The 10,134-nt window shown below is 46.2% G+C and overlaps 1 protein-coding gene across 1 annotated transcript; it reads left to right on the top strand.

Moving 5' to 3' along the window:
- Nucleotides 1-6,934: 6,934 nt before the first annotated feature.
- Nucleotides 6,935-8,425, top strand: EI90DRAFT_3017523 (putative succinyl-CoA synthetase alpha chain, gdp-forming; the record flags this gene model as incomplete). The annotated part of the gene is made up of 8 exons (XM_039057112.1): nucleotides 6,935-6,974; nucleotides 7,046-7,161; nucleotides 7,242-7,358; nucleotides 7,474-7,617; nucleotides 7,674-7,799; nucleotides 7,842-8,019; nucleotides 8,074-8,339; nucleotides 8,399-8,425. 8 exons carry the CDS (start codon nucleotides 6,935-6,937, stop codon nucleotides 8,423-8,425), a joined length of 1,014 nt encoding a protein of 337 aa, XP_038914383.1.
- Nucleotides 8,426-10,134: the final 1,709 nt, after the last annotated feature.

Here is a 10,134-nt window from a genome sequence, read left to right as displayed (position 1 = left end):
ACTTGGGCCCAATCAACAACCAGATGTTGAAATCACAGCATTGGGAGGGAGGCCTGTGGACTGTCAGCACAACTGGAGCCAGTCTTCACCACCCATTGATATTCTCCGGGATGCTGAAAAGTTCTTGAAGGAGGCAAAAGTCACTGAAGGAGGCAGTTCAGATCTGGAATTCACTCCAGTTGAATACCAGAGGCTGAAAGGCAACCAGAGAATTGTCTTCATTCGGGTTATGGCATACTTCAAAGCACTATTCAGGCACCTGCAAGACCATACCAACCCTAAGCCAAACCCTCTCCGCATCAACATTGATGGAAGTGCTGGGACTGGAAAATCCTTCCTCATAGGGGCCATATGCACATCCCTTAATGACCTTGCCACTGGATATGGCATCCTTGGATCCCCTGTTGTGCGTCTTGCACCCACAGGTGTGGCAGCATTTGGAATTAGGGGCTGGACAATCCATTATGCTCTGGGAATTGGTGCCAAGAAGTGGGCAGGGTTAACGAATTCTGGGAAAGCACGTCTTCAAGCCAGGTGGAAGGACATTAAGTTGATTATCCTTGATGAGAAGTCAATGGTTGGGTGTAGAACGGCTGGAAAGGTCATCAGTCGCCTCAAAGATATCTTCCCTGAAGCAGCAGATGACCAACTGGCTGGCATGTCCCTAATCCTCTTTGGAGACTTCTGTCAACTCCCACCAGTTGGTGAAGCCCCTTTGTTTACCACAGCTAATCTGAAGCATGACCTCAGCCGTGTTGGAAATCATCTCTATCATTCCATTCCTGAGTCGATCACCCTGAAGCAAATCTTCCGCCAAGAAGGTGTGGATAGAGAACAGAGGCATTTCCGTGATTTCCTTCAACGTCTTCGGACCAATGAGGTCACTTTGGATGATTTCAACCAACTTCTGGTTCCACGCATGTGGAATAGTCTTCCCCAACATGAAAGAGAGAGTTTCTCAACAGAAATTCATCTCCTCCCACAGAATGAGCTTGTTGATACATTGAACTTTCATCGATTAGCATCATTAAATAAGCCTGTTGTTCGTATCAAGGCAATAAACCATGGGACAGGGGCAGCAACTGCATCCAAAGAAGAGGCAGAAGGTTTGGACAATGAGATTTTGCTAGCTGAAGGTGCTTCTGTCATGCTCACCCGGAATATTTGGACAGATAAAGGTGAGACATATAAATATATGGTTTTCCCCACAAGGCACTGATGTAATGGCAGGTCTTGTAAATGGTGCTCGTGGAACAGTGGACTGTATTGGATATGCACCTCATGCTGATCCCACAAAAGACATTCCTCTGGTTGTTTTTGTATGCTTCCCAACATACACTGGCCCTGTGGATCCAAGGTGGCAATCTCAAGCCAATCCAGATTGCCCTGTTGTGCCCATTACCCCCTTCACTACACGTTGGGACACTCGAGATGGACACTCACTTTCCCGTACTCAATTTCCACTCACCCTTGCATGGGGTATATCCATCCACAAGAGTCAAGGTCTAACACTTGAAAGGGCAGTGATTGATTTGGGACCAAGTGACTTTGCAGTTGGATTATCATATGTTGCAATCTCACGGGTCAAGTCCATCAAGGGAATTGCATTCAGAACATCATTTGACCTGACCCGTCTCCAAAAAGTCAATAATCCAGAAGGTGGGATTCGGGGAATGTTGCTCCGAGATAATGTTAGACGTGAACAGCTTGATTTTCATGAAAATCCATATGATGATGTTGATGTATCTGAATATGTATTTTTAGATGATGATTGATTGATTGGGTCCTCTTCCTCTGACATCTATACATTATACATGCAGTCACATCCAGCAGCACAGTATGCCCAGAGAGTAATTGCCATGGGTTGAGACAGTGGTTTGTTGGCTGAGCTTGCAAGGCATGCATTTGTTTGGGTAAGGGCTGTGTGTGTGCAAGTGCTGAGTGTGCTGAGTGCTGTGTGTGAGTGCTGTGTGGTGTGTGAGTGTGGTGTGCAAGTGCTGTGGGGTGTGTGAGTGTGGTGTGTGAGTGTGGTGTGTGAGTGCAGTGTGTGAGTGTGGTGTGTGAGTGCAGTGTGTGAGTGTGGTGTGTGCAGTGTGGTGTGTGGTGTGTGTCTGAGTGCTGAGTGCTGAGTGCTGAGTGCTGAGTGCTGAGTGCTGAGTGTTGAGTGCTGAGTGTGGTGTGTGCAGTGTGGTGTGTGGTGTGTGTCTGAGTGCTGAGTGCTGAGTGCTGAGTGCTGAGTGCTGAGTGCTGAGTGTTGAGTGCTGAGTGTGCTGTGTGCTGTGCTGAGTGTGCTGTGTGCTGTATGAGTGAGTGAGTGTATGTATTGCATGCCTGGAAAGTAATTGCCCATGGGTTGGGTTGGGGGGTTGGGGGTTTGGGTTGTGGGTTGGGGGTTTGGGTTGTGGGTTGGGGGTTTGGGTTGGGGGTTGGGGGTTTGGGTTGGTGGTTGGGTCGGGTAGGGGGTTGGGAAGTTGGGTATGGGGCTGTGGTGTGGTGGGAACGTACCTCTTTAATAATGCCATATGGAGCAGAGCAGGACAGCCCCTGCAGTGACCAATGTGGAGTAAGGACAGGGCCAAGTGCAGAACACATGGCTAGCTGTCTCTGATTAATATCAGGTACACTATGATGGCAACTTAATAACATTGATTTCCCTGGGTAGCATGTATATATGCAATCCTGCTTCCATTTTTATCAGTCACCTGCCAAGACTTTAACCCACATAGATGTGGAGGAGTGTCCATGCACCCTCTCTCTACTGACATCTAGGGCTCCTAGCAGATCAGACCCATATTGGCATATCTTTGTGGGCCAATCTGAATGTTGGGGACATAGCATATGACTACATATACTGTACTGGCACAACCAACAACCACATGGTTTTGGAGCGTGACAGAAATTTACATCAGACATTCAACCAGAAAGCCCAAGTGATGCGTGACAGCCAACCGGTTGAACCTGGAACAGCATGACAAGAGCCAGAAATACCTGAGTGCTAACGGGTCTATAGTCTTATATCCGAGTAAATTTGAAAATAAAAATTGAACTGAATAAATCTCGTGTTTCAACTGCAAATTTAAATTTACCCATTTCTTTGGGGGTAAACGAGTCAGACGGGTGAAAAATCTAGAAAAAGAGATGGAAATGTATCACTTTTAGTTTTACATGTGACCAAATCCAATCGAAAAATCACACAGCCACTTGGAGCCACCAAACAGCATGATGCCGGACATTGCAACTGCAAAGCCAGCATGACGTGTGACCAGTTGTTGGTTGTGCCAGTACAGTATCACTGCATGTAGCTGCATCAGCCCATAACTCTCTCACCCCTTTCCCTGATCTGACTCCATCCCTGGATCTGAGTATCTCCCTGTTTTTATTACTTTGTTGCCTACCTCATCATTTAGTTCTGTTGATCCTTTTTCTTCCAATTGATTCATATCTCTCATGTATATAGCCCTATGTGTTGCTGAGGGTTGGAACCTCAGCTTTGTCTATGACTAGGTCTTTGGGTGATACTTGACTTGGACTGACAAGCGATCCCTGACACTGAATGCACATTTCAATCTGTGGATATGGCTCAGATTCTTGGATTGGGTATGGGGTTTATTTACTGCAACAAATAGACCATTGCCTGAACTAAACACTTTGCATACAAATGAAGATGGCATGTTTAATTTGAAATTGCAGTATGGTTTGTTAGAGGGTTCCTCCCAAACTGGATGGCCAAGCTTGCAGCGCAGCGCCGAAGGCGCTGCAAGCTCGGCCATCCAGTTTGAGGGGAACCCTCATAACAATTGTAGCCTGGTTCTGACTAATTCTCTTATTAGTTCTGGTTAGGGTGGTTGGTTGGTGTTGAATATTCGGTCTTGCATTGGATAAGGCAGTTAGCCTTGGTTACCCTTTGCAAGTTGGATCCCGGATGTTTACGGTGTCTTTCATTTTTCGGCTCATGCCTTGTTTCTTGTAACTTGACTTCTTCTCTTTTGTTGGCGCTTCTTGCTGCTACTCTCTGTCTGTCTTCATCGTTACCCTCCACCTGCCCCATCACCTCCTTTTTTTGGGGGGGGGTTTTGTATCTACCGGCTCGCTTCAAATCAAGAGGCTTCGACAACACATGTGACTTCTGTATTGTAATACACTTTTTGTTCTTGAATGTGACTTTACAACTGAATTCTAATACAACAACTTAGTTGAGATTTTGCGCGTCCACGTAGTGGAGACGGCTGGGTATGAGTCTGAGTTTCAACATACAAGAATATGAAGTCAAAAAAAAAAAGTTGCCCCAGTGTTCGAAAGGAGTGAAGTATTTGAAGTATGATCGGGATGAATTTTTTGAATGATGCAAGTCTCATTGGTGGCAAGACATTGCATGTCCTCTTTGGATTGACTGCATGTGGTGTGAAGATGCCGAGTGCCAAAAAAATTGAAGAATTGGCATAATTTTGGTGGGGCAAGGAATACTTGATTATTGATGAGTTTTTGATGGTGTAGCAGACGTAATTTGCATGAATCTTGGGCATTCTGGAATTGATACAAAGGCACAACTATCCAGATGAAATGAGCACAAAAAGGCATGGGGAGGGTTGAACGTTATCATTTGCGGCAATTTTGTCAGCACAATAGTGTAAGGGATGGACCAGGATGGGATGATGTGTGCAAAGCGATTCTTTATTCATTAATAAACTTCGCACAAAACAATGTATAACACCTGTATGTACATATATAGTGTCTGGGGTCGGGAAAAGGAGCTTTGCTCTTCTCCTCCCCCCTGTTGAATACTAGCTCCATACAGTCTATGTTCTCAACAGCCTGAGGATTGAGGAGTCACCAAGGCTGGCACCCCAACCGGCCTTACAAATAGCCCTGAACCCTGAGTCACATGTAACTGTTGTAAGACAGCAACGGTTGGTTTGACGCTTTAGTGCAAGGATACCCAACCTACATTATCTTGGTGAGATGCCTGATGATTGATGTTATAATTATTTCTAGTCGGTCTCTACTGTCTTATCATTCCATGTTTATTTAGCATTTATCTTCCTTTTTCCGACCTGTTGGTCGCTTCACTTTCCTTTATTTGTAATAACTCTCACTCCTGTTACATTTGAGTAATTGATGCTTAAAAGCTCGATGTTTACTTCGCTGATGCCCTCAGTTCTCATTGCGTTCACAACCATGAGACTGAGGTCAGTATACCTTTTATTATGTTCACTCATTTACTGTCAGGGCACACCCCACCTGACTCTGCGCTGCATCCCATGCTGCACTGCCTTACTCCGCTTCCCCTGCTATCACTCCCTGTTCCTCCTTTCCCCTTTCTTCTCTCTCTCACCAAAATTATGCCAATTCTTCATTTTTTTTGGCACTCGGCATCTTCACACCACATGCAGTCAATCCAAAGAGGACATGCAATGTCTTGCCACCAATGAGACTTGCATCATTCAAAAAATTCATCCCGATCATACTTCAAATACTTTAAATTTAATGGATCAAGAGGCTTCGACATCTTGTCGGGGCCGTCGCCACGCTATCCGTTGCGCCTTCACCCACACACAAGTTCACTCCTTTCGAACACTGGGGCAACTTTTTTTTTTTGACTTCATATTCTTGTATGTTGAAACTCAGACTCGTACCCAGCCGTCTCCGCTACGTGGACGCGCAAAATCTCAACTAAGTTGTTGTATTAGAATTCAGTTGTAAAGTCACATTCAAGAACAAAAAGTGTATTACAATACAGAAGTCACATGCGACGGACATAAACACAAGTCCGATCACCTACTCCGGAAACCAACTCGCAACACTTCACTCTGACAACTGGTGCAAAATGGCAGTGGCAGCACCACTCGGCAATTGCCGAGTTCGACACGACAGAAAGAGATTGCGGACACGTGAAGTTCCCATGAAAACATAAGTCACACAATGGATCTTTTGGTGTTAACCCATGTGGTCTTGTACCCAACCCAACCCATAGCGCTTGGAGAGCACCTTGAGGGCTTTGAAATTAACACCTGGGCATGGGCGGAAAATCAACCCTTATATATTACTTTGATCCTAAAATACAGTTCATGCTCAGTAGTATAGGTGGCACAGCGTGAGTTGACGATATAACCTTTTTTGGCTGCATATGTTTGATTCTCAGCTGGTAAAACTTTGTTTTTTCTCATTCCTTGCTCTTTAGTGTGCACAAATTTTACAACTATTCCACAGGAGAACACAAAAAAGTTGTACCAAGTGAGAATCGAACATACACAGCCAAAAAGGTTATATTGTCAACTCACGCTGTGCCACCTATACTACTGAGCATGAACTGTATTTTAGGATCAAAGTAATATATAAGGGTTGATTTTCCGCCCATGCCCAGGTGTTAATTTCAAAACCCTCAAAGTGCTCTCCAAGTGCTATGGGTTGGGTTGGGTACAAGACCGCATGGGTTAACACCAAAAGATCCATTGTGCGACTTATGTTTTCGTGGGAACTTCACGTGTCCGCAATCTCTTTCTGTCATGTCGAACTCGGCAATTGCCGAGTGGTACTGCCACTGCCATTTTGCACCAGTCGTCGGAGCAAAGTGTCGCGAGTTGGTTTCCGGAGTAGGTGATCGGACTTGTGTTTATGTCCGTCGCATGTGACTTCTGTATTGTAATACACTTTTTGTTCTTGAACGTGACTTTACAACTGAATTCTAATACAACAACTTAGTCGAGATTTTGCGCGTCCACGTAGCGGAGACGGCTGGGTACGAGTCTGGTTGAAACTGATCTCTTGTTCAAATAAAAAAGTTTACATCGCTGTCTCGCAATATACCGGGTAACCGAAAGGAAATACGTAAGCAGTGCAGAGTCCCGCGAAGCGCGAGGATACTCGCGGGTGAAATTATTGCGGCAAGCAGTCAGGTGATCCAGCATTGAGGACTCTCACGCTCTTTCTGCCTAACATGCTGCGTCAAAGCATCGTTGCGGCGTCCAAGGTTCCTGGTACGTCAGGGGTTTCTCTTCTTACCACGTTTCGGGCTCTCAATGTGATTTCAAAAATTGCCACGTACAAGTGGCTCGTCGAGCTTTCTCCAGTTCCGTGTCACGCAACAACTATGAGGATACCATTCGGAACCTCCTTGTCCACAAAGACACCAAAGTGTTATGTCAAGGCTTTACTGGAAAGACTGTAAGCATCGGTGATGTTTAGCGGATGGAACGGACTGACCCTGTACTGTTTTGCTCCGTTTCCTCCCATCAATGTCACAGGCAACTTTCCACGTCCAGCAGGCTTTGGAATTTAGGACTAAAATGGTTGGGGGTGTCTCTCCTAAGAAAGCTGGGCAGACCCATCTTGGGCTGCCCGTATTCGGGAGTGTCAAAGAGGTCCGGTCACCTATGTCCTGCGCATATGCCGACTTCTCTGACAGTCAGCGATTTTTCGAAATGTTTTCCTAATCCTTGCTTGGCTCTCATGGAACGTGAATGGGTATGAACGCAGGCAGTACGAGAAACAAAGCCCGATGCCTCCGTCTTATATGTTCCGCCACCTCACGCCGCTGATGCTATCATTGAAGCCATTGAAAACGAGATTGGTCTCATAGTTTGTATCACTGAGGGTATCCCCCAGCAAGATGAAGTCCGAGTGCGTAACATTTCCTTTTTACTCTTGGGACTCACAACGTTGACACCCACATCCAGGTCATCAACGCGCTTAAGAGTCAGTCCAAATCACGCCTCGTGGGTCCGAACTGCCCAGGTGTCATTAATCCCGAAGGATGCAAGATGGGCATACAACCTGGACACATCCATAGACCGGGAGCATCGGTTAGTTTCTGGTCACGTCCCAGAAATTTGTATCGGCTTTAGTCCCGCGTATATTTAGGTATTGTGTCGCGCTCCGGTACACTGACCTACGAAGCTGTCAACCAGACTACTCTTGTGGGACTTGGCCAGTCTCTCTGCGTTGGCATCGGCGGTGACCCATTTCCTGGCACTCAACATGTTGATGTTCTCAAAGTCTTCCTCGACGACCCGAAGACGGAAGGTAAACTCACTCTATTCATTCCATCTACCCTGATTGAAGTCTCAATCTCAATAGGGATTGTTGTCATTGGTGAAATTGGTGGATCTATGGAGGAAGAGGCAGCAGAGTATCTGGAGAAATATAACAAGACACGATCAAAACCCAAGCCCGTTGTCGGTTTCATCGCGGGCATTACTGCCCCCCCTGGGCGTCGCATGGGTCACGCAGGTGCCATCATTTCGGGTGGAAAGGGTGCTGCCAGTGATAAAGTTGCTGCTCTCCGGAAAGCCGGTGTTGTCGTCAGCGACAGTCCGGCAAAGATTGGGTCGCTATTGCTCCAGGTGTGTTCTAGCCCACGGTGATTCGTTTGCTCTTCTAGTAACCTTTGCGATATTCACAGGAAATGCAGGCGGCTGGGCTTGCATAGTAGCTGCAGTAGCCACCGATAGACATCAATGTACTAGGACTCTGCTGCAACCTCAATGTCACTGGCTTTGATACCAGGGACAGACGACATTTTGACTGAACCTCAATCCGCTTCCAGCTGCTGACGTACAATTACCTTGCTTGTTACCTTGCTTGCAAGGTCACCCTCCCATCATCCACACGTGCTAGCAGAAATGTATTACATGCAGCCGTCTATTAATTATGTTCATACCTCCTAAAACGTGCTGTTACGCTGTACAGAAGCCCATCCCACAGTAGCTGCCGTCGATCTCAAGTTCCGAAGCAGTGTAGCCAGCATAGAGGCCAAGTTAATCATAAGCCCCGTTACTCGCGGACCTGGACCTGGACCTGGACCTGGGCCTGTGTATCTAGGATGAAGGAACGATCTATGATGTCTTCAGTCTTCAGTCATGTCTCGATGATGAGATCCCTTGCCAAATGGTTTTCACTTGTTTTCATACTTCGATGAAGAGAGCTCCTGCGAAGCCCACGATATTTCCAATGCGGACTTGTAGTTTGATGAGACTGAGGCCACAGATCAGAGTTCGAGGCCCAGACAGGTGATCTAACAACACCCAAGGCTGAATCAACCCCCTGCAAAGCAGTCTATCACTTGGATTCCCACTCCAATGACGAAAGCTCCCATGAAGCGATGTCCGAGAGTTTCAACCGTGAACCCACTTGCTCTGTCGATGCAGACGATCACTGTACATGCATGCTGTTGAACCTGGATCACACTCTCAAGCACTTCAATCGTTGAACTTATTAAGCTTTATCACGTCAACGTTTACCATGCTGGACTCAAACCTCAAAGAGCTAAGGCTTGACGGCCTTAATCTTGTGTGGACGAACTGCAAAACAAAATCCACGGGGCGCTAAGAGCTTTCAGGAACGCTTGGCCATTTGGAAGACACTCCGCAACCTAGGCCTCATGGAAAACATTGAGCATAGTCTTGCTGAGAAACATAAGCCCCCGGACGAGCTATGCGACAACGAGAAAACTGACATCAAGGAGTGGAACTCCCTAGGCCCTGGCTCACCTTCAGAATATGGGCTATCATTCTCCCCAATCAAGTGCTGATACCATTAGGGATAGATGGTCAACATGGGGAAGTACATGTACAATTTATTCTTTGTTGATCATCTTTTTCACACATACATACGTCCAAAAAAGAGTCTGGATTCTACAAAGGGCTTAACGGTAACTCTTCTGTTATTCATCATTCCACCACCCAAAGTCAGTCCCACCTGCTAGTTTTTGAAATAATACATTAATCTGGTGGAACGTGCACTAGTGTGATCGAAAGCATCACATTTTATTCCCAAGCAAGGTCACGGCGGCGCAGCAGCCCTTCTAGTAGTATAATACTGCTTGAATCATGATTAACACTAGTCAGTACGGCACACGACATCCGCCTGGATGGCACCAATCCTGGGGATCAGAAATGGCGGAGGTTCACTTGTGTAAGGATATAACAATTGTGGTGAAGTCATTACTCAGCATTCCCATTCGTGTGTAAAGGGAGAATGTATCAAGTCAAACTAATGAAAGAAAGAGATAGGTACTTGGATTGGGGGGAAGGGGAAGGGAAAGATTAAGGAAACTTAAAGGCAGTAAGCCGAGAATGCTGAAAAACATGACAAATAAGAACACATGTGGTGGATGTGTATGCGTGCGAATACAGGAAA

This window comes from Cantharellus anzutake, assembly GCF_015039405.1.
Source record: "Cantharellus anzutake strain C23 chromosome Unknown EI90scaffold_34, whole genome shotgun sequence".
Taxonomy (NCBI): Eukaryota; Fungi; Basidiomycota; class Agaricomycetes; order Cantharellales; family Hydnaceae; genus Cantharellus; species Cantharellus anzutake.
This window is presented reverse-complemented; position numbering and strand designations above follow the sequence as displayed.